The 24,905-nt window shown below is 47.0% G+C and overlaps 1 protein-coding gene across 3 annotated transcripts in view; it reads right to left on the bottom strand.

Annotated features, from left to right (window-relative positions):
* Positions 1 to 783: 783 nt before the first annotated feature.
* Positions 784 to 24,905, bottom strand: part of LOC135874399 (KAT8 regulatory NSL complex subunit 1-like) — a 133,189-nt gene continuing 109,067 nt past the window's right edge. For all 3 annotated transcript variants that reach the window (XM_065399206.1, XM_065399205.1, XM_065399204.1), the window contains 5 exons: positions 24,631 to 24,752; positions 23,520 to 23,574; positions 17,069 to 17,181; positions 3,880 to 4,105; positions 784 to 1,760 (listed from right to left, as the gene is read on the bottom strand). In XM_065399206.1, coding sequence (XP_065255278.1) covers positions 1,479 to 1,760; positions 3,880 to 4,105; positions 17,069 to 17,181; positions 23,520 to 23,574; positions 24,631 to 24,752 — 798 coding nt within the window. In that variant the 3' untranslated portion in view covers positions 784 to 1,478. The remainder of the gene's footprint in view (positions 1,761 to 3,879; positions 4,106 to 17,068; positions 17,182 to 23,519; positions 23,575 to 24,630; positions 24,753 to 24,905) is intronic.

Consider the following 24,905-nt stretch of genomic DNA (forward strand, 5'->3'; position numbering starts at 1 on the left):
TTTTCCTTGCACAGGGAGGATGGACGAGAACACCACTTGCGCCTCAAACTCCTTTATCCTTCTTCCTGGGTCCCATTGTACATACATACAGTCCCTGCCTTGATCATTGCTTTCCTATATTCCTATTTCCTTCTGAATGTCCCAGCTCAGGAGAGGAGGGAATACCTGCAAAGGACACCATTGGAAACTCAGAAGAGCAATGATGTCCAGCTATCCAGGAATAACTTAGAAATACTGACCTTATAGACGATTTACAATGGCAGCACGAGTAAGCTATTTATCAAACTGGTTCATTAAAAAAAGTGGGCTAAATGTTTAGTTCCATTAGTCCTGGGATGTAAACATACCATCTGCAAAGGGCAGAGATTCGAAGTGGGAAAGTAAAAAGGAGGATGCATGTCAAATAAAGTTGAGCATGTTGCCACTGTGTTACCTTAACACATTTCCAAGCCCCCTTTCTAAATGTTGGTATTAAAAAGTACTACATGTTCTGGAAGGGCAGCATTCTGACTCATCATTTTCCAGAAGGGCTCCCCAAAAATGGCTCAACACCCTTCCTACCATCTGATAGTTGAGAGCTGTACCCCCTCTGTACAATGAATCTATGGTATTTTCTTTCCCCAGTAGTTTTGCTTTACAGAGGTTTGCCAGCTGAGATCCATGATAGAGAACAATTGAGAAAAAGCTGTGAACAAGTTAGAGATTGATCTCCATCCATCCTGTCAGTTTCATTACAGTGAGAATATATACTAAATAAATGAAAACATCCACAGCATGAAAATGATTTGTAGTTTATTTGAAGGCAATTGATACAAACGTCATTTGTGCAAGGCCAAGGGAACCTGGTTTTCACATACTCTCAAGAAAGGATTTGTTTTCATAGCTGCATTTAAAAATAAAAGCCATGCAGCACTGTTAGACTTCCCCATACCTTTTCAGGTGTTTATCAGTTGATCTCTTGGAAATCTGTTCCTATTCCTGCTCCACCATGACACACTAGACAAAAAGCCACTGAAGACTGGATGTGCAGCCAGGGGGCACCCTTTCAAGATAGAGATGTTTGAATATTGAACAATTAAAGTTAGAACAGCCAATTTAGTTTCCTCTTTATTGTTTGATTTTTTTTTGTTTTGTTTTGTTTTTTAACCCACCATCTCTCTCTGCATTATCCTGGGCTGCTGCAACTGTCGCAGCACCTAACCTTCTTGCCAGCAGGGCAATTGATCCCTTTTCTCCAGAGTAAACCAGTTGTTTTTTCTGGACAGCACTGTCCTCTCAGAGGTCCAGCACCTTATTTCTGCAGTGTGCCCAACTCTTCCCAATCTGGGGACGTGGGAGCCCAAAATCTGCTGCTGAACCTAGGTCTCAGGCATGGCAGCACCATTCACTGCCAGTGCTCCTCTGAACCAGCTCATCAGCCAAGCTTTTGATTCTGAAATAAACTATGTGCCTAACAACACATCACATAAATCAGGTGTTCATCTGTTGTTGAACAGCCTTCCTGGGAAGCATTGCTGGTCTGTGAACACCTCCAAGCTTCTATTGCCCTCTGTTTGCAGGTCCATATCTGAAACACGTGGCTCCCTGGAGTTAGATATGCCAGAGTCTATACTGTTAGTCCTGATACCCTGCTTGTTGCTAGAGTCCCACTGTTGAAAGTCTCCTGACTGCTTGCATCCATCTTCAGTTGGCTGTTCCAGAAGAGCTTGGTATGCTGTGTCTGAAAGAGGAAATGTACGTGGTTCCCAAGGTTGTACACTCTGTGAGGGAGAGAGAAGAGAGAAAGAAGGATTGGTACAGAAAACCCAGATTTCAGAGTGGTAGCCGTGTTAGTCTGTATCAGCAAAAAGAACGAGTACTTGTGGCACCTTAGAGTCAAACAAATTTATTTCTTAGTCTCTAAGGTGCCACAAGTACTCCTCTCTTTTTTCTTAAAAAAAAAAACAAAAACAAAAACAAAAAACAACCAGAGTTAGCCCGTTATAGGACATGACAATATTCATTCTCCCTACATCCCTAAAGAGACCTCACGCTTCAATTTAAACCTCAAGCTCTTCTCTCTGGAACAGGGTGCTGAAGTAATGCAGACAGTTTCGATAAGCAATAGAAGTTATGCAGCATAGAACTGTGATACGCGAGCTCGAATTTATATTCTTAGTCCCAGCTAATCATTTTTCTGTTGGGATCAAGACTACTACCCTCCTGGCTCCTTACCTCCTTAATCTTTGAGGAAGTTCTTCCACAACCCCAGTGACTTCAAAAGATATTTAAAAAGTAAAGTTAGTGCCTGTACTCAGAACAGGTCTGGCGCAGAAAGCAGCAATGAGATTCTTCAATCTCAAATGCCTGACCTGGAAGGATCATCTCTAAGGGTGAGAGGGGAGTTCAGTCCCTATGGTACACTCAGTCATAGACGCCAACTCATGGGTACTCCAGCCCTGGAGCATCCACAGAAGAAAAAAAAAAAGTGGGTTCTCAGCTCCCACTGGCTACAGCTGTTCCCCACCACTGCCAAACAGCTGATAGGGGCGGCACAGCCACCAAACAGCTGTTTGGAGGCACGGGGAGGAATTTGGGTGAGGGTAGAGAGCAGGAGGGTGGGTGAGGGCCTCAGGCAGGGGGTGGAGTGGGGGCAGTAAGAGGGAGTGAGGGCGAGCCCTGGAGGAGTGGGCGGAGCAAGGGCAAGAAGAGGCAGAGCAAAGGCGGGGCCTTGGGGGAAGGGGTGGAGTCTCGGGGCAAAGTGGGGGCTAAGCACCGCCAGGGAAAAGGAAAAGTCGGCACCTGTGCATTCAGTCCTTGATCTTTCTACAGAAACTGCTAACAAGGGTGGAGAATCGATGAAGTGGCTTGTAGGGTGGATACCTGCCCAATGAGAATGGGCTGCAGGGCCAATCATTTCACAAAGGCCACTTAATTTTATCAAACAGGACAAGTCACTTAGCTTTCAGTCACTATGATTTAGAATGGATTTAAATTGGTGGCCTAGAAGTGGGATAGCTTTTTATTCCATTCCCAATCCCTTGACCAACATAACTCTGGAGACACTTAAACTGAGCCAATTCAGTGACAGTGGATCACTAACTAACTCTGATCTTGAGTGTTAAAAAAAATCTTAACTTAGCACTAAGTTTAGGTTTATTTCAGGTAGCAGAACATGCAGACTGCTGTGTTACAAAGGGACATATGTACTGGAGTATGCTTCAACACTCACATTTATATGAGTATGTATATATAATGTTAGTGTGATGTCACAAATGTAGTGGGACTTCACTGTAGGATCAGGAAGAGATGCTCTGTTTCAAATACAAAGCTTTACAATCTCCAAAGAAATTCTGTGAAGTTCACACAAAACTGAATTCCAGTACCAGCACTGTAAAGAAGTGGGCAGATCTGTGGCTAGCCATGCGCATCCCTGTGCCTCCCAAAATCATGTCACATTGTTTCATTGCTACCACTTTGGAGTAGTTTCTTTATAGAGGTCCTCATGTTTGTGTTTTGGTCTACATTCAAATAGGTCTTTTGAACTGAAAATAACTTTAAAGTTTTCCAATATTGTTGTAGCCATGTTGGTCTTACCATAAGAGACAAGGTAGATGAGGTAATATCTTTTACTGGACAACCGTCTGTTGCTTGAAAGAGACAAGCTTTCAGACTCCACAGGCCTGAAGAAGAGCTCACTGGAGTTCAAAAGTTTGTCTCTTTCACTAACAGAAGTTGGTCCAATAAAAGATATTACCTCACCCACTTGTTTCTCTCAAGAATTTTTAAAGCAGTTGTGAAGAATTCTCATTCTCATTGAGTCCAAGATGGCATAAACGTTTCATGCTCTCAGCCCTGAATATACGTAAGTACAGTGGAAAGTCAATAAATGTCCCTCACCTGTATTACTTCATTTAGTATTTCTGGGGAGAGTCTGGTGTCCTCAGTGCAGGACAGCGGCACTCTAGTCCTGTTCTTTATAGAGAGGGGGTGCAGAATGTTAAAAGGCTCATGGCTGTGAGATCCCATAGAAGGGTGCATATAGAGAAAGTCATTAAGGCAATTAAATCCAGGATCTGGAGATGCTGGCTGAGGTGTCCATCGACCATCTGTTTTGTTGGAGGACCTAAACAAAAACAACAAAGTTATGTAAGGGCCAATGTTGACACAACAACAAATGGATATAAACTGGCCATCAATAAGTTTTGGCTTGAAATCAGACAAAAGTTTCTAACCAGCAGAGGAGTGAAGTTTTGAAACAGCCTACCTAAAGGAGTAGCAGGGGCAAAAAGCCTAACTTTTGTTTTAAGAGTGAGTTTGATTATTTTAATGGAGGGGATGAAATGATTGGCTAAATGGCATATGGCCCATCCAAGACTGCTACCAGCAAATTATCTCCAATGGCTAGAGATGGGACGATAGAGTGGGAGGGCTCTGAGTTACTACAGAGAATTCTTTCCTAGGTGAGTCTTGCCCACATGCTCAAGGTCTAACTGATCACCATATTTGGGGTCAGGAAGGAATTTTCCCCCCAGGTCAGATTGAGATTTTTTTCACCTTCCTCTGCAGCATAGACATAGATGATTAGGGTTGGAAGAGACCTCAGGAGGTCATCTAGTCCAATCCCCTGCTCAAAGCAGGACCAACACCAACTAAATCATCCCAGCCAGGGCTTTTTGTCAAGCTGGGCCTTAAAAACCTCTACGGATAGAGATTCCACCACCTCCCTAGGTAACACATTCCAGTGCTTCACCACCCTCCTGGTGAAATAGTGTTTCCTAATATCCAACCTAGACCTTCCCCACTGCAACTTGAGACCATTGCTCCTTATTCTGTCATCTGCAACCACTGAGAACAGCCTAGCGCCATCCTCTTTGGAACCCCCCTTCATGTAGTTGAAGGCTGCTATCAAATCCCCTCTCACTCTTCTTTTCTGCAGACTAAACAAGCCCAGTTCCCTCAGCCTCTCCTTATAAGTGAAGTGCCCCAGCCCCCTAATCATTTTTGTTGCCCTCTGCTGGACTCTTTCCAATTTGTCCACATCCTTTCTGTAGTGGGAGGGCCAAAACTGGACACAATATTCCAGATGTGGCCTCACCAGTGCCAAATAGAGGGGAATAATCACTTCCCTCAATCTGCCGGAAATTCTCCTACTAATGCAGCCCAAAATGCCATTAGCCTTCTTGGCAACAAGGGCACACTGTTGACTCATATCCAGCTTTTTGTCCACTGTAATCCCCAGGTCCTTTTCTGCAGAACTGCCGCTTAGCCAGTTGGGCCCCAGCCTGTAGCAGTGCATGGGATTCTTCCGTCCTAAGTGCAGGACTCTGCACTTGTCCTTGTCAAACCTCATCATCTCTCTTTTGGCCCAATCCTCCAATTTGTCTAGGTCACTCTGGACCCTATCCCTGCACTCCAGCGCATCTCCCCCCAGCTTAGTGTCATCCACAAACTTGCTCAGGGTGCAATTCATCCCATCACCAGATCATTAATGAAGATGTTGAACAAATCTGGCCCCAGTACCAACCCTTGGGGCACTCCGCTTGATATCGGCTGCCAGCTAGACATCGAGCTCTTGATCACTACCTGTTGAGCCTGACGATCTAGCCGGCTTTCTATCCACCTTATAGTCCATCCATCCAATCCATACTTTTTTAATTTGCTGGCAAGAATACTGTGGGAGGCCATATCAAAATCTTTGCTAAAGTCAAGGTATATCATGTCCATCGCTTTCCCCATATCCACAGATCCAGTTAGCTCATCACAGACGGCAATCAGGTTGGTCAGGCATGACTTGCCCTTGTTGAATCCATGTTGACTGTTCCTGATCACCTTCCTCTCCTCCAAGTTCTTCAAAATAGATTTCTTGAGGACCTGCTCCATGATTTTTCCAGGGAACGGGGCGAGGCTGATCGGTCTATAGTTCCCTGGATTCTCCTTCTTCCCTTTTTTAAAGATGGGCACTATATTTGCCTTTTTCCAATAGTCCGGAACCTCCCCCAACCGCCACAAGTTTTCAAAGATAATGGCCAATGGCTCTGGAATCACATCAGCCAACTCCCTCGGATATATTGCATCCAGCCCCATGGATTTGTGCATGTCCTGCTTTTCTAAATAGTCCTTAACCTGTTCTTTCATCACTGAGGGCTGCTCACCTCCTCCCCATACTGTGCTGCCCAGTCTGGGAGCTGACCTTGTCTGTGAAAACCGAGGCCAAAGAAGCATTGAGTTCTTCAGCTTTTTCCACATCATCTGTCACTAGGTTGCTTCACCCATTCAGTAAGGGTCCCACACTTTCCCTGACCTCCTCCTTGTTGCTAACATACCTATAGAAACCCTTCTTGTTACTCTTTACATTCGTTGCTAGCTACAACTCCAGTTGTGCTTTGGCCTCAATAAGCCTTCTTTAAAATACAGCTAGCTCTCCTGGACTTCTTTCCCACTCATATTAGCCTCCCAGGGGATCCTGCCCATCAGTTCCCTGAGTCTGCTTTTCCGAAGTCCAGGGTCTGTAGTCTGCTGTTCTCCTTTCTTCCTTTTGTCAGGATCCTGAACTTGACCATCTCATGATCACTGCTGCCCAGGTTGCCACCACATCTACTTCCCTGTTTGTGAGCAGCAGGTCAAGAGGAGCACGGCCCCTAGTTGGTTCTGGTTGTCCCCACCACTCTCCAGAACCTTCCTGGATTGTCTGTGCACTGCTGTATTGCTCTCCCAGCAGATGTCAGAGTGATTGAAGTCCCCCATAAGAACCAGGGCCTGGGATCTGGAAACTTCTGTTAGTTGTCCGAAGAAAGCCTCGTCTACCTCATCCTCCTGGTCTGGTGGTCTATAGCAGATGCCCACCATGACATCATCCTTGTTGCTCTCGCCTCTAAACTTAACCCAAAGACTCTCAACAGGCTTTTCTCCAGTTTCATACTGGAGCTCTGAGCAATCATACTGCTCTCTTACATACAATGCAACTCCTCCACCAGGTCACTTCCTGGTTCAAACTAGAGTATGTGGTGGATTCTCTATAACTTGAAATCTTTAAATCAAGATTTGAGGACTTCAGTAACTCAGCCAGAGGTTATAGGCCTATTACAAGAGTGGGTGGGTGAGGTTCTGTGGCCTGCGATGTGCAGCAGGTCAGACTAGATGGTCTCTTCTGGCCTTAAAGTCTATGAGACACAGGAACATAACTAGATACTAACATGGAACCCAAATAAAAATAAGCCACTGCATATTGCAAATGTGAGCCACAAAACTGAGATAAGTCTGGACTTAATCATTGTATCCCTCCTTTATTCAAGCAGCTGGTCATGGTCTCCAGCAATTAGTGTTTTGCCCCTGAATTGCAGCTTCTCCTCCACTGTCTGCTATAACAATAGCTCACAATTTTCTTGGGCAATTTCTGCCAATGTTGGTGGTGGTGAATTTTAAGATTAAGAAAGCATTTGCTAGCTGCTTTTCCTCATGATGAGACTTCGGGGAATCTGAGATAAAATAGTATAAACCATCTACTACTAAGTACAGAGGCAAACAGATTGCTGTAATTGGAAGTTATACTGAAGAGTCCTGCCTATTTCTGACTGCACACATACATTTTTTTCTTTGAAATCCTTTCACATCCTCCTCAGGGCCTGACATATGTTCATTGTGCCCCCCCACTACTCCAGGTTTCCAAATTTCTCTTCTCCTTTCCACTGTGTTGTTACGACCTGCTGTCTAACCAAGGAGAGCTGGAAGAAATTGCCATGTTTACAATCTGTCAACTCCACTCCTAGGTAAGCAAAAGAGATATGATTTGGAAAAAGGGCATGGAGTTTGCACTAACTTATTAGTTCCTAGCATGAGACATGAGGGCCCAAGCTTAGTATGAAACTAATTTCTCATGTGGCATGATAACGTGCTGGGTCACTACTCTGATGAGCTGGCCCTATCCTATATACATTTCATCAACACTTTGCTTGTCAGCACAGCAGACTGGTTACATGAACCATGTCATCAGCAGCCTAGGATTTCTTTGCTTACAACAAACTATAGTTTCACAAAGTATAAGGCCAGAAGGGACAGTGATATAAAGAAGTCAGACTAGATGATATCTCTGGCCATTAAATTTCATTCAAATACTTCTATAGCGTTCATTCACTCCTCAGAAGACTAAACTGTTGTGCCACTGGCAGAGACCAGGAGAGTTTTAGGTGCCACCAATGCCTGAGGCCCCGGCAATGGCAGGAAATTGATTAAATGAGATCTGCCCAGATCTTCCCAGCAGATGATCCATGCCCCATGCTGCAGAGGAACGTGAAAAATCCCTACATCCCTGTCAATCTGACCCTGAGGGGAAATTCCTTCCTGACTCCAAATCTGGCAATTAGTTAGACCCTGAACGTGTGAGCAAGACACCAGCAGGCATTTAAAATGAATTCTCTGTATCACTTAAGTACTGGTTCATCCTGCCTGGTGTCCCATCTCCAGTTGTGGCCAATCTCTGATGTTTCTGAAGAAGGTAAAAAAAACAATATATCTAATTATGCACTGGGGAAAAAATTCCTTCCTGATCCTTGCAGGTGATCAGCTGATGCACAGACGCACAAAATTTGATTATAGTCATTGTCTTAATGCAGAGCTGCAACGAGTATGTTAGGAGCAATGCAGACAATCCTGTTTTCCCCATTATGCATGAAGGAAGGGGATGAATGGGGGACTGATGAGAGTCCTAAATTCCAAAGCCAGAAGGGACCACCAGCCTGACAACACCTTCCTCTCCCTCTGCACCCCCTGTACTCCCCGGCTATAGAATTTCTCCCAGACCAACATTAAAGGATATATTTTAGAAAGGTATTTGATTTAATCTTACAGACTCCGAGCATTGGGAAGTCCACCACATCACCTGGTAAGCTGTTCCAATGTTTGCTAGGAAATTATAGCTTATTTCAAGGTTGAATTTGTCCAACTTCAACTTCCAGCCACTGGCTCTTGTTATACCTTTGTCAGCAAGCTTGAAAAGTACCCCACTATCAGATCTCTTGTCCACATGTAAGTGCCTAGACACAGTGATCACATCATCTCTCCATCTTCTTTTAAAAAAGAAGAGACTCCTTACTTTCCAGCTTCCTGATTATTTTTCTGGCCCTTCTTTGAACTCTCTGCAGCATTTCCACTTCCTTATAGAATCCAGTTCTGGTGTCCACACTTCAAGATGGTAGTAGCAGTCTTACCAATGCAGTGTATAGAGGCAAGGTTGCTTTTCTACTTCTACTTGATAGTCCCCTTTTTATACATCCAAGGACTGCATGAGCTCTTTTTGCCACAGCATTGGACTGAAAGCTCATGGTAAGGTGATAATCTATGACAGTGATTCTCAACCTTTCCAGACTACTGTACACTTTTCAGGAGTCTGATTTGTCTTGCGTACTCCCATTTCACCTCACTTAAAAACTGCTTACAAAATCAGACACAAAAATACAGAAGTGTCACAGCACACTATTACTGAAAAATTGCTATCATTTTTACCATTTAATTATAAAATAAATCAATTGGAATATAAATATTGTACTTACATTTCAACGTATAGTATATAGAGCACTATAAACAAGTCATTGTATGAAATTTTAGTTTGTACTGACTTCACTAATACTTTTTATGTAGCCTGTTGTAAAACTAGGCAAATATCTAGATGAGCTGATGTTCCACCTGGAAGACTGCTGCGTACCCCCAGGAATACAAATACCCCTGGTTGAGAACCACTGATCTATGATGACCCCTTAGTCCTTCTCTGAGTCATGACAGAGTTTCCCATCCTGTAGATATAACCTGCATTCTTTGTTCTCAGATGTATTACCTTGTATTTGACTTATTAAAATGCATTTTGTATGAATGTTACTGGTGATCCCTATCACTCGGTAACAGTCACCTGTCCTCCTCATTATTTTCCACTCTACCAATCTTTGAGTCATCTGACAACTTTATCAAAAATTTAATTTTGTCTAGATAGTTGATAAAAATATTAAATAGCATTGGACCAAGAACCAATTCCTGGGGACCCCTTCTAGAAACAGTCTCTACCATTGATATCTCCAGTTAACAACTACATTTTTAGATCCATCAGTTGAGCCAATTTTTAACACATCTAATGTGTAACTTGTTCCCGGTTAATTCCATATAATGCAAGTTTAAAAAAAAAAATCAAGATGTCATGTGGTATTAGGTCAAATACCTTGGAACCGTGACCAAAAGCACCCCTGTATTCACACCCTACATGCTGTTATAATAATCTTTGTACAAAATATGCTTTATGACATACCATTTGAAAACTAATAACTCACTGGTCAATAATATCATGGTGAAATAATATTATACATAAAATTATTAAATCCCCCTGTATGATGTTCTTAAGATATGTTCAAACTACGCAGCCCGGCCTAGACAGAAGTATCCTGAACGAAGAAATGGTCCGTTTACCTCAATTTACATATAAGTAGTAAACAGGGTCCTTGAGACAGTAGGGAGAGGAGATGGCAGGAGACAAAGAAAACTGCATTTCAGCAAACATAGGTGAGAACAAAGAACATGGAACCTCCTTCGCCACCAGACTCCATGTCACCACCTTCACTCTTTGAATAAATATTGCTTTGAGGGGTAACCCTGAGAAGAATCCACTTCCAAGGTTAACTGGACTACAAAAGAAAGGGGCAGAAAAAAAACAGTTACCTTTTACGTAACTGGTGTTCTTCGAGATGTGTTGCTCCTGTCCATTCCATATTAGGTGCGTGCGCTCGCCACATGCACCAGTGCCAGAAGTTCTTCCGTCAGTAGTATCCATAGGGGACCTGCTCTGGCGCCCTCTGGAGTGGTGCTCGCATGGCACGGTATAAGGGGCGCCGCCAGCTCCCCCCACCCTCAGTTCCTTCTTGCTGGAAACTCCGACAGTGGGGGAGGAGGGCGGGTCGTGGAATGGACATGAGCAACACATCCCGAAGAACACCAGTTACGGAAAAGGTAACTTTCTTTTCTTCTTTGAGTGCTTGCTCATGTCCATTCCATATTAGGTGACTCCTAAGCAATACCCCTGGAGGTGGGTAGGAGTTCACGGACGTGTAGATTGCAACACAGCTCTGCGGAACCCAGCATCGTCCCTGCCTTGCTGAGTGATGGCATAATGGGTCATGAACGTATGGACGGAGGACCACATTGCGGCTCTAGAGATGTCCTGTATAGGGATGTGTGCCAGGAAGGCCGCCAAAAACGCCTGTGCTCTAGTCGAGTGGGTTCTGACAATCGGCGGTGGCGGAACCCCCGCCAGCTCGTAACAGGTCCTAATGCATGAGATAATCCAATTGGAAATCCTCTGCGATGACACCAGAAGGCCCTTCTCATCCTATCCGCTGTAGCAATGAAGAGCTGAATTGGTTTACGGAAAGGCTTGGTACGTTCTAAGTAAAAAGCCAAGGCCCTTTGGACGTCCAGCGTGCGAAGACGCCTCTCTTCACTAGTCTTGTGTGGTTTTGGACAGAACACTGGGAGGAAAATGTCCTGGTTCATATTGAAGGAGGACACCAATATGAAGACTGGGTGGGGCCGCAGCTGAACCTTGTCTTTGTAGAAGACTGTGTACGGCAGTTCTGAGGTCAAGGCTTTAATTTCAGAGACTCGTCTCGCTGATGTCACCTCCACCAGGAATGTGACCTTCCATGACAGATGGGAAAGGGAACAGGAACCCAGCGGCTGAAAGGGTGGGCCTGTGAGCCTAGAGAGGACCAAGTTAAGATCCCATTGTGGGACAGGAGTCCGTACCTGCGGGAAGAGTCTCTCGAGCCCTCTCAAGAATCTGACAGTCATGTCATGGGAAAACACCGTCTGTCCTTGGATTGGCAGGTGAAAAGCGGAGATGGCCACGAGATGCACTCTAACAGAAGAGTGTGCCAGGCCCTGGTTCCTCAAATGAAGCAGGTAGTCTAGGACAGCCTGTATGGAAGATCACGAGGGAGAGAGGCCACACTCGGAGGCCCAGTGGGAAAACCTCATCCCCTTGGTCAGGTAGGTCAGTCTAGTTGAGGGCTTCCTACTTCCGAGGAGGACCTGTTGGACCTCCTCTAAACAGGTCCGCTCCTCCGGGTTCAGTCATGCAGCATCCACGCCGAGAGGTTGAGGAACCAGAGGTTGGGGTGTATCAGCCAACCATGGTCCTGTGACAGAAGGTCCGGTCGGTTGGGCAGGGGCCATGGAGGGGCCGCTGATAGGTTCATGAGTGTGCCGAACCAGTGCTGGCAAGGCCACGCTGGGGCACTCATGATAACCCGCACCCTGTCTTTCTCGATCTTTGCCAGGACCTTGGTGATGAGAAGGATCGGAGGGAATGCGTACATCAGGCCCCCTGACCATGACAGGAAGAAGGCATCGGAGAGGGAGTCCTTGCCCAGAGCAAAACTGATGACATTTTCTGTTTTGCCTGGTGGTGAACAGGTCCATTTGGGGAGTTCCCCACCTCTGGAAGACCATGTAGACTAAATCCTGGTGGAGCAACCACTCGTGGTGAGAGGAGAACCCCCTGCTGAGGTGATCTGCTAGCGTGTTCTTGACGCCAGGGAGGTGACAAGCCTCCAGGTGGATCTCATCGTTGACACAGAAGTTCCAGAGCCAGAGTGCCTCTTGGCAGAGAGGCGATGAGCACGCTCCCCCTTGCCTGTTGATGTAGACCATCGAGGCTGTGTTATCTGTCAGGACTCTCACCACCTTGCCTGACAGGTGAGGTAGGAAGATGCTGCATGCCAATCAAACCGCTCTGAGTTCTTTGACGTTTATATGGAGCACCATCTCCCCCGAGGACCACATACCCTGGGTCTAGAGATCTCCAAGGTACGCACCTCAGCCAAGGCATCTGACATCGACTCCATGGACTGGGAATAGGCAGTCGTCAGCCACTGCTGCAGGGGCCGTATCCCGAGCCTGGCATGGTGGACAATGTACGTGCAAGCTGCCATGTGGCCCAGCATATGCGTGGCCCAGCCCAAGGAAATGCAGATACCTCTGCGATAAGGTCTGTCAAGGCCCAAAAGCTTTCTAGCGGCAGGAACACTCTCGCGCAGGTTGAGTCGAGCACCGCTCCAATGAATTCTATCCTTTGCACTGGCATGAACGTGGACTTTTTGTTATTCACCAGTAGACCCAGGGAGTGGCAAGTGACTTGCAGCACCGCAACATCCCTTTGCACCTGAGACCTGGAGCTGCCCTTGATGAGCCAGTCATCGAGGTACAGGTAGATCTGGATACCCCGGCGCCTGAGGTAAGCCGCCACCACCGACATGTACTTGGTAAACACTCTCGGTGCAGTCGCCAGGCCAAACGGGAGGACCGTAAATTGATAGTGGACCGATCTCACCGTGAAATGGAGAAAACGTCTGTGCCCTTAGAAGATCGCTATGTGAAAATATGCATCCTTTAAGTCCAGGGCGGCATACCAGTCTCCTGGATCCAGGGAGGGGATGATAGAGGCCAGGGAGACGATGCGGAACTTCAATTTCTTTAGGTACTTGTTGAGGTCTCTCAGGTCCAAAATGGGATGCAGACCACCCTTGGCCTTTGGGATTAAAAAGTATCGGGAATAACACCCCCCCCCCCCGCCTCCAATTCCTGTACTCTAGAGGAACTTCCTCCACCGCCCCCATCTGCAGCAAACCTTGGACCTCCTGTGAAGGATCCCTGAAGGGGGGCGGGGATAGAAAGAAACTGAAGGGTATAGCCCTGCAACACTGTGTTCAGGACCCAACCGTCTAGGGTTATTGTGGTCCATGCAGGGAGGAAAAGGGAAAGGCGGTTGGAAAAAAACAGGGAAGATGGATCCGGGGAATGGTCTGGTAGGTCGCCCTGCGGTGCACCCTCAAAACGGTCGCTTGGCCTTCTTGTGAGGCAGGTCCTGCTGAGGCTGGCTCCTTTGTCCCTGAGGCTGTTGCACTTTGAACTGCTTACGTGCTGGGCCTGGGACGTACCACCCCAGCATTTTCAGGGTGGTACGGGAGTCCTTTAAACCATGCAGCTTGGTATCAATCAGTCTGTTCTGCAAATAGGGCCTGGCCATTGAAGGGAAGTTCCTGCATCGACCGCTGAGCCTCGGTGGACAAGCCTGAGAGGAGCAGGCAGGAAGCTTGCCGCATGGAGATGGCAGAGGCCATGGTGTGGGCTGCAGTCCGCCGCATCAGAAGCCGCCTGGAGGGCTGCTCTGGCTGCTGTCGTGCCCTCCTTGAGGATTGTCCGGAATTCCTTCCTCGTGCCCTCCTCAAGCGAAGCCTGGAACTTGCCCATGGCCTGCCACATGTTGTAATCATAGCAGCCAAGGAGGGCCTGGTGATTGGCCACGCTCAGTTGCAGGCTGGAAGTCTTACGCCCAAAAAGATCCAGCCTCCTTGAGTCTTTATTTTTGGGGGTAGCCCCTGGTTGGCCTTGCCTCTCTCCGTGGTTAACTGCCTCAACCACAAGGGAATTGGGGGCCGGGTGGGAGTATAGGTACTCATGCCCTTTTGTTGGCACAAAGTACTTGCATTCGACCCTTTTAGAGATGGGGGCAAGGAGGAGGGAGTCTGCCACAGGGCGGTGGTTATCTTTGATACCCCCTCATGAAGGGGTAAGGGCCACCCTGGCAGGGGCCAAGAAGCAGAGGACATCAAACAAGGAGTCCGAAGGTTCTTCCAACTCCTCAGCCTGGAGCCCCAGGTTAGATGCAACCCTCTTCAATAGTTCCTGGTGGGCCTTAGCGTCATCCTGAGGAACTGGGTGAGGCGGCTCCATGATATCGTCCTCGTCATCGCCAGACGAGGCTGCCAGTACCGCAGGAACTTCCACGTTCATTGGTGGTCTAGCAGGCTGCTCCCCCGAGCCCTCCTGGATCTGTGGGGTCCTTCCCCCCCAAAGTCTCGGGCACTGGAGGAGGTCGGGATGCCGAGGCCACAGGCCTGTCCGAGGCTCCCAACACCAACACCTGGGAAGGCTGGGTGAACCCCCAGGGGTTCCATGGCGCCGGCCATTGTGCCTAGGGCCATGGGACAGGTTTTGGTGCTGATGATGTAGGTGGCACTGCAGGAGCCGGAAGCTGTCCCGCAGTTAGGGAGCCCTGCTCGGTGCCGGAGCAGTTGCTACCCAGCGACCAGGATCAGGCGGAGCGGTGGCTCTTATTATCCTGACTGGTGCTGGTCACTGCGCCTGGAGGCAGACCTGTCCGAGCGGGACGAATGCCTTGGCTGGGGCCTCGGGGACCGATGGCCTTCGGTGTATCGGCGTCGGAAACCCGGCGATGTACGCCTTATTCTTCCCAACTGGGATGTCGAGCGGGACCGGGAGCTATCACGCACCAGATGCCGGGAGGAACTCCCCAAACGTGGCGATCCCCGTCTCGGAGATCAACGACGACAGTCTGGTGACCTCGACCCCTGGATATGTACCGAGCTCTTGGCGATGCGAGGGGTTGGTCTCGGTGCTCCTGCCTGGGGGCGCATGCCTCAGTGTGTCTGCGCCAGACTACCAGGGAGGTACACCTCGAATCTCGCAGTTTGTGCCCAAGGTCCGGGGATCAAAGAGGGCTCCGTTGAGCCTGCCTATCTGAGGCGTGACGGCTTCAGGCGGGCGAGCAGTGGCAGGATGTTCCACGCGAAGGGGAATGGTGCCGCTGAGGAGGGGACATGCGGAGACCCCAAGGCGGGTTTACCTCGAGACCTGGATACTGCCGGAGCTAGTGTGGGCAGCACCGGAAGCATCAGGGTCTCCTGAACTGCCTGCAGGGCCTCAACAGCACTTGTAGCTGGCAGAGGCCTGTACCGCTATCTGGAGTTGCAGGCAAAGCATGGGATGGGCTGCACCGCTCGGCTTGAGCTGGGGCCTGACTTCCCAAAGGAGGCGTTGAGCTGCCTGGCGTGGGTCTTGGCTCACCCCCAGCCGTCTTTTCCCTTGAGGGAAGTAGACGATCTTCCTCCTCCCCATCTTCTTCGGCTTCTTGGCCGGAGCCGCGGAGGGGGGAGTTGGACCGTTGCTTCGGTGCCGGAGTGAATGCTGACTGCATCAGGAGCACCTTTAAGTGATTGTCCTGCTCCTTTTTCATCCTAGGTTTGAATGACTTACAAAGACGACACTTGTCGCGTATATGCCCTCGCCCAAGCACCGTAAGCAGCTACTATGCGGATCATTGATGGGCATAGGCCGTTTGCAACCGGGCTTAAGGCCTGGGGACCGGGGCATGCCCCGTCCGAGTCCCATTCGGGACTAACGAAGAGTTCAAGAACTATTACTAAGAGTAACTAATTCAACTATTAACTATATACAATTATATTACAGGTTTTCAAAGTTCGCAAGAACAGAGAACGAAACAATGCTAGCCGAAGCAGATGATGTTCCAGCAGGGGCCACTCCAGAGGGTGTCTGAGCCGGTCCCCTATGGATACTGCTGAGGGAAAAACTTCTGACACCGGTGCATGTGGCGAGCACAAACACGTAATATGGAATGGAAATGAGCAAGCACTCGAAGAAGAACCCCAAGCTCTAGCTCTCTCTCTTTCACCTAAGATGACAAAGGAACCAGCCTCTTGATTTTCGGGGAAGGTCCAACTTGAGAATTTGGTCAGCCTTATTGCTGGGAACATGTTGTAAGGATTTTACCTTGAACCAAATCTAGCTTGTTAAATTTTAGCTACTAGAAAGCATTTTGTCTTTATTTCTCTTGTAACCATTTCTGACATTAATACCTGGTACCTGAATCCACTTAAAATCCTATCTTCTTTTGTTAATAATCTTGTTTTATTTTTTAATCTAACCAATCCAGTGCTGTGTTTAAACTGAACTGTTTGCTAACAGTTCAAGAAGCAGATTGTTGAACGTTAACCCTTTACAGGGTCAATGGATCTTTAATACCTGAACTGTCCAGGAGAGATCTGGTCAGTGTAAAACACATGTTGTGAGTGGCCCACGTTGGGAGCTACAACAACACAACCCCTCACTGGTCTGGAGTGCAACCCAAAATGTGACAACCCCAAAGCAGGATCTCTGTATAGTTTAACATGAAGAGGAAATAAAGATTCTTGCTTCCATGCCTTGCTACGTAGTGCTAATGAGAAATTGATACCTGTTTCCTCGCTTGTGGGAAACAGCTGCTGCCCACGAATCCCATCGGGCTCGTTCAAGCTCCTCATACTTGGTGTGATGGTTCAAATAGGTCTCATCAGAAGTGTCTTCCAACTAGGAAAAAGAACAAAGCTAGTTTTCCCTCTAATATTCAAAAGATGACATTCTGTCTTCAGGGTGACACTACTGTTTGGTCAAGTACAAAGTAGCAGAAACCCTGTGATTCTGTACCACAGAACTCAGCAGATAACAATGCCTCCTGGACAATACTGGAGAAACCACAGTCTGTTTCGCTCCTTAAAAAAAAAGGTTTCCAAAATGGAAGTCAATTCATATAGGATCAAGTTAATAAGGATTTAATCTTTGGTTCAGGTTTGGCTGGTCAAAAATCACAAAATCTGCTGTATGTGACTTACCTATTAATTTATATAATTGGATTCTGAATGCTGGAAGATCAGACATCTGTTCATGCTGTTAAGTAAGAGAGAGAGAGAGAGAGAGAGAGAGAGAGAGAGAGAGAGAGAGAGAGAGTGTGTGTGTGTGTGTGTGTGTGTGTAAAGAAGTTTCTTTCATGTAACTACAGAACGGTTTTCTTCACAGTTTGTTCTCTGTAGAACACAGCAACCCACTAGAACAACTCAACATGAATTCTCTTACTGAATAAGCCCTCTGTGATGGGAGTTGAGACTTTCCAACAGTGAGCAATATCATACAATCACATCATCTGTGGTTGCTCAGGTTGGTGAGATCTTCCCTTAACTGGGGAATTGGAACCACTGTTTAGAATCACTAACCCAGTCATACTTTTCATGAGCCGCTGAATTTGAAGTTTATGAATCAGACTATTGTTTGGATTCTCTGAGACAGACAAAGCCTCTATTATATAGATCATGTGAACGGATGCCAAGAACATTAAAGCACCACTCAAGGGTTTGCGGTGGCTGCTGCTTGTAGAGAGGGATGACCCAAGAAATGCTTTTTCATAACAGCTGATGCAGATGTCAGGGAGCCAATTGCAGCATAGTCAATCTCCTACCAACAGAATGAGCATAGCTGATCCTGGCGGGGCTGTCCGATTGCACTTCCTGATTGGTGGAGGGGCGGGGCTAAGTTACTACTTGACCCAGCAGCAGACAGAGCTTGATGGCTGCTCAATGCATCCCACACTGCAGCTGTGTTTGATCATGTTTCCCCAGTGCCTGCTCCTGCACCCTTCCAGCCTGTGCCTGCTCTTGTGACAGCTCCAGTTCCTGCTTTGTGCACCTGTTCCTGCCCAGCCTGCTCTTGTGCCTGCCCTTCTCTATCCGTGGCTCCGCCTCCTGACCATGACTTCAGTTCACCTACTGGCTCTGGTATTCGGCTTCTGATCCCTGGCTCTGACTTAGACTTTGCTCTTGACTATGCCCCTGGATGTCCCATGACTCAGATTCTCCGCTCAGCTCTAACCTCCAGACTTGGCCACCCCCATGGCTCCAACCACTAAGACCAACTGCGAACCTCCCAGTCCTGTTCCTGACAGATTGAGCAGCCTGCAAGAGAAAGACTGAAGATGAGGTTCTGCTGTGAGGTTGACCCCCATCAAGGTCTCTGTCTTCCTCACAGAGGTAATGGGCACCTTGCAGAAGCTACAGACCCAAATCATGGCCCTGCAGGCACAGGTCTCATTATCCAGGGCTCAGGTACCTCAGGAACTGAAAATTCTGCTGCTAGCCCAATTTGACAGTGACTGGGGGAAATTTTGCAACTTCCTGAATCAGTGCTGCCTCCTGTTCATGTGATGACCTCTGTCACGTCCCACTGACCAGTCCCGATTTAGGCTCATCAGCCTGTTAACTGGGAAGGCCCTGGCCTGGAAGTCCCCTCTCCAGGAGACTTCCAGCCCCTTGCTAGGGCAGCTTGAGTAATTCCATGAAGACATGGCAGTTGTTTCAATGACCTGAATTGTACCTGCTCTGCCAAGGGTGCTTTGGCTCCTACGCTAGCGAATAGACCATTCGTCAAATTCGCCATGGAATTCTGGCACTTAGTGGCTGAAACTAGATGGAATGAAGCAGTGCAGCACAGCACTACCATTTCCGGCATGGCTTGAATGAAGAAATCAAGGACAAGCTGGTGCGGGTAGAGCCACTGTCTGACCTAAATGCTCTGGTCAAGCTGTGCATCAGCATTGATGATCACCTGGCCAAATGTCAACTAGAAAGGGAGTTCCGTTTTCTTCAGCCTGTGGGCGTAGAAATTCGACCTTGCCTTGCCAACACAGAAAGGAACCTGCAATGAGCTCTAGATTTATGCTTATATTGTGGGGAACCCGGGCACTATGTGCAGTGGTCTCTCAGTAAGACTCATGTCCTGCCCCAGTTGGGAAAGACCTTTATGTCAAACAGTATCCTGGCTGTAGTTGGCTAGTGAGCCAACACCCTCCAACTTCCTCTTTGGCTACAACACCCTGCCATATCTGAGGTTTAGCTAAGGGCACTGGTGGACTCAGGGGCCTCTAACAACTTCATGGACCTAGATTTTACTTGGACCCATAACATTCCCAATCAATGAAACAGCATACCTGATTTGATGGAATCCATTGATGGGTCCCCCCTCCTCTGGCCCTGTTATTCACCAGATGACACTGCTGATTCTGACCACACTCCAGGTCAACCGGGAGATTCTGCAATTTGGACCGATTTATGCCGCTCACTCCCCCATCATTGCTTGGCTGGTTGACCATGACCTGCGCATCCAGTAAGGATCAGGCATGGTGTACTTTATATCAAGATTCTGCTGCCAGTTACGTCTCCCAAGGTTGGTGTCAGATCCAAACCCTCTCACAATGGAGCTGCTGAAGGGGGAAGTTCAAAGATAGCTGCCGCCCTCTCCATCACCCTCTCACCCATTTCAGGTATTGCGGGGAAATATCAAGACTTCGCTGATGTACTTGATAAAAAGAGAGCAGATGTCTTACCATCACATCACCATTATGATTACTTCATACTCCCTCTCAGTACTGAACCTTCAAATGTTCCAGGAATATTTCCATAAGAATTTCCAGAAGGGGTTTATTTGTCCTTCTGCCTTTCCAGCTTTTCCAATCTTTTTTGTTGTGAAAAAAGACATTTCCCTGGCCCCTGCATTGATCACTGGTCTTTTAATAGAGTGACTGTTCGAAATCGCTACCCTTTGCCACTTAATGAACTTTTTGAAATACTTTGCTTGGCTGTTTTTCCCCCTAAACTTCACCGACTCTGCAATCTGGTTCATATCAAGGAAGGTGACGAGTGGAAGATGTGTTCCAGGTTCCATTCAGGCATTTTGAGTATTTAGTTTGCCAGAAGCTGGGAATGACTGACAGAGAATGGATTACTTGAGGATTACCTGTTCTGTTCATTCCCTCTGGGGCACCTGGCATGGGCCACGGTCAGAAGACAGGATACTGGGCTAGATGGACCTTTGTTCTGACCCAGTATGGCTGTTCTTATGTTCTAGTTATGCCATTTGAGCTAAATAATGTCTCTACGTTGAAGCATTTCGTAAATGACTATTTTCAGGACATGCTGGAATAATTTGTTGTTTATTTAGATGATATTCTTGTCTTCTCCAAAAACCAGAAACTACATGAGCAACATGTCCGCAATATCCTTGACGGACTCCACCAGATCAAACTTTACATCGAACCTGAGAAATGCAAATTTTATAAGGACACTATTGAGTTCATTGGCTTTATCATCTTCCCCAAGTACAGTCTGCTTCCAGTAAGCTAAAGAAAGTCTTCCCTTCAGCTCTCATTCTTGTGTATCCAAACCTTTTACCATGGAAGCAGATGCCTCAAACGTTGCAATCAGGGCCGTACTTTCACAAAATGCAGGCCCGCATCACCAACTCCATCCATGTGTGTATTATTCACGTGAACTAACCACCGCTGAGAAGAACTATGATAACTGGGACTAGAATGGCGACACTTTTTGGAGGGGCTCAGTTCCTGATCCAGGTCATCACCTATCATAAGAACTTAGAATATCTTTGAATGGCTTAATCATCAGATCCGTGGTCACTTTTCTTTGCCAGATTTGATTTCAATATTACCTACTGCCCTGCATCACAGAAAGCGAAAGCAGACGGCCTTTCCCACAAGGACAAATATGCTGTACTGAACACCACTCCCCAAAACACTGTGCTATGACCATCTAATTCTGTTGGTGGAACAACAGCCCAGGATTTACCATCTCTTATTCGGGCTCTACTCCCAAAAGACCTGCAAGCAGCCAAACTCTGTGAGACCCTTGATACCTCCAATGCACCATTCAGCTTAGGCTTCCATTTGCACAATGGTCCACTATATCTTAGCAAGCACTTTTACATTCTAGATGATCAGCCCAGACTCAAAGTGTTAAGAATGTGCCCTGACATCATAGGTGCTGGCCATTTTGGACACTGTAAGACTCAGGACTTGGAGGTACGAAGTTTCTGGTGGCCAAAGGTGAGTATTGATGTGAAGAAATACATTGACTTTTCTGATCTAAGCTTTCAAAGCAAGGGCCAACGTGTTAAGATGCTTGGATTACTCCAGCTTCTGCCACCCCACCTCAGTGCTGGTCCATGGTTGCAAAGAACTTCTTGTAGAGCTCCTTTTCTCCCACGGTTGCACCGTCATCCTGGAAACCACTAATCTGTTCATGAAGATGGTGCGTTTTATTTCTTTTTGCTCTCCCCCCAACCCTCACGAAACAGTCTGCATTTGCTTAAACCATGTTTTTTGGCTCCATGGACTGCCAGTTGGAATAGTGTCTGATTGGGGCCCACAGTTCACTTCCTGGTTCTGGCATGAACTCTATATAATCCTAGGAATTGAACTCTTCATCTTCTCAGCCTACCACCCGTAGATCAACGGGCAGATGGAGCAGGTACATCAAATCCTCAAGCAATATTTTTGATACTTCCTTAACTATCGCCAAGATAACTGGTCACTCTCCTGCCATACACTGAATTCGCTTACAATACCTCTGTCTATGCCTCCATCCACAACAGTCCATTTTTTGGCCAATTACAGCTTTCACTCTCATTTCTCTCTAGTCGCCTCTGCAGACTCAAGTTCTTGTTGAGACAAACCTTGTTACCCACCTTCACGAAGATCACCAGGAACTTATGGAGCATCTGGAAGCCACCAAGGAAACTTACAAACACCATGCTGACCAAGATCACCAAGTTGCACATATACTAAGAGTGGGTAATAAGGTCTGGCTGTCTGCTAAACATCTCAAATCCTCCCACCCACCTGCCAAATAAGATCATCAATACTTGCGTCCGTTCAAGATCGCTGAACTAGTCAACCCGACTCCAGCTGCCTAAAACCGTGAAAGTCTGTCCAGTTTTTCACATATCCTTCCTGAAGCCCTACACAACAAAATCCCGCTCTGCTTCATGGCCCACTCCCATGGAGGTTCAGGATCAAGAAGAATATGAAGGGCAAGAAATCCTGGATTCTAAATGAATCCGAGGTCTATTTTACAACCTGGTGGACTAAGAGGGTTATGGTCCAGAAGAGTGTTCTTGGGAATCAGAAGGGACTGTCTATGCTCTGGAGCTCATACACGCTTTTCACCAGAACCTAGAAAAACTGGGTCATAAGGGCCCTAGAAGGCACCCTTGAGGGTTGGGGGCATTTGCTGTCAAGGGAGCCAGCTGCAAAAGGGTCAGTCTCCTAGTAACACACTGGGCATAGCTGATCCTGGCAGGGGCTACCTAATTGACTGTACTTCCTGATTGGTGAAGGGGTAGGGCTAAGCTACTACCTGACCCAGAAAAAGCCAGAACTCATGGGCTGCTCAATGCATCCCACTCAACAGCTGCACTTGATCCTGCTTCCTGTATAATGTACCTGCTGCTACTCCTAGTCTGCTTTTGTGCCTGCTTCAGTTTCTGCTTCCTGTACCTGTTTCTGCTCCCATTCAGCCCGTACCTGCTCCTGCCCAGCCTGCTCTTGTACTTGCTCCAGGTTCCTACCCTACTTTGTCCCTGACATCCCTGGCTCTGACCCCTGGCTTCAGTTCCCAACTACATCTCTGGCTCACCCATTGTTTCTGGCCTCAACTATGCACCTGGATGTCCTGGGGTCCTGATTCGTGGCTCAGCTCTAACCTCCAGGCCTGGCCACCCCCATGGCTTGGACCAGTAGGCATGACCGCCCACGTCCCGGATGTGTTCCTGACAGAGGCACGCTTTGACCCTCATGCATGTACTGGCAATTCAATGATTAAGCTGTGTGCTGTGGCTGGACAACATTTACTACAGACTTTGAGTGTAAACTGCTAAGCCTGCAGGCTTTATTAAGCAATCTTTACTTCTTCTAATAATACAAAATCCAATCAGACTTTTTCAGGATGGCTGTTGCTTCTAAAGACATTTATCATTTGTCAGTAGTGCTTGAGACCAGAAACAGTGTGACAAAGTAGATTTTGTCTCACCTCAAAGTCCATATGATCCAATGGCTCCACATCTTTGGGCTCTACCACTCTCCAGCTGCAGGAAAGAACACTCAATGTCAGAACAATTCTGCACTCACTGCCATGTCACCCTCTTGGCTAAGACCCAGAGCCAAGACCTGGCTTCATAGTTACTTCCCCATAGCTACTGGGCACTAGCCCAAAGGTGATTAGCTTTACTGACAAAGCTTCCTAGTACAGACATACACACATACAAGCACACCACTTATCTTGCAGAGCTCCTAGAAGCCACAGATTTAGATTTATCATGTATGCACCAGCCAGCGATATGACAACAGAAGCCTGATAAATTCAATCTCATTGGACTCTGTTTTGACAGGCTTTGAGGGAAGGCAAAAATGGTAGGGCTCATGAAAGTGAACAATGAACAACTGTGGAACTAATGACCATCTCATCAACCATGACCAATCAATCACTTTATCTCCCTTTTACATAAAAGACTTGTCTGTATTTTGTCTACTTAGATTGCAAGGGGCAGAGATCTCTCACTACAAGTTGGAGGTACACACCACACTGGATGCTGAATAAATAATAGTAATCAGAACCAGGAAATAGGATGTGCAGAAATTCCATGCAGTACTGCACAGCTCTTCCAACGGTCCTCACTCCTATAGCAGTATCTCTGCTATTTCAATCTGTCTGAAACTAGTAATTATACCCTTGAAGCACTCATGCAATTCAAAGCTCTTTGCCTGGTCTGCTAATATCCCTACAACGACATGTGCCAACAACTGAACAAGAGACTAATTTCCCTTGCTAATCTTTTTCCATGTCTGGGAATTTTTCAGCCATCAGCCGGGAAGCATTGACCCAGCGCAAACACTACTGCCACATGCTAGTTGGCCAGTGAGCGATGCTGCCATGAAATTCCCTTTGAAGTGGCAAACTGCATCCTTTTTGATTAAAAAAAAAACAACCAATAAAGATATACTGTCTTAATTTAAGTTGTTGTTTCTTGACGAAAGAGAGAGCTTTAGTAAAAGAGAAATAGCTTTCCCTTTTCACAGCCAAAATAACACCACCCTACACAGAACACAAAGGGAATTATTAATACTTTCCCATCTGCAGATACCTTGGTGTTAGAATCTCTTTGTACTGCAGCTTCTCCACTCGAGTGGCTGCTGCCATCGACATTGGGATCACAATGTTATTGATGTCGTAGGAACATTCCACTTTTCTTTTCTTTGAGGATACCTGAAACCACACGCAGAGTGGAAAGGGAAAAAAACCCAGACAGAGCATTAGTGTCAACACAAAAGAACATTTAAATCATACCATGGAAAAAGCAACTTCCCCAGAACAAGAGGTACATGTTATCTAGTGTTCAGAGTAATGGTGTAAGCAGGA

The sequence above is a fragment of the Emys orbicularis genome, chromosome 2, assembly GCF_028017835.1.
Source record: "Emys orbicularis isolate rEmyOrb1 chromosome 2, rEmyOrb1.hap1, whole genome shotgun sequence".
In the NCBI taxonomy this organism is placed as follows: Eukaryota; Metazoa; Chordata; order Testudines; family Emydidae; genus Emys; species Emys orbicularis.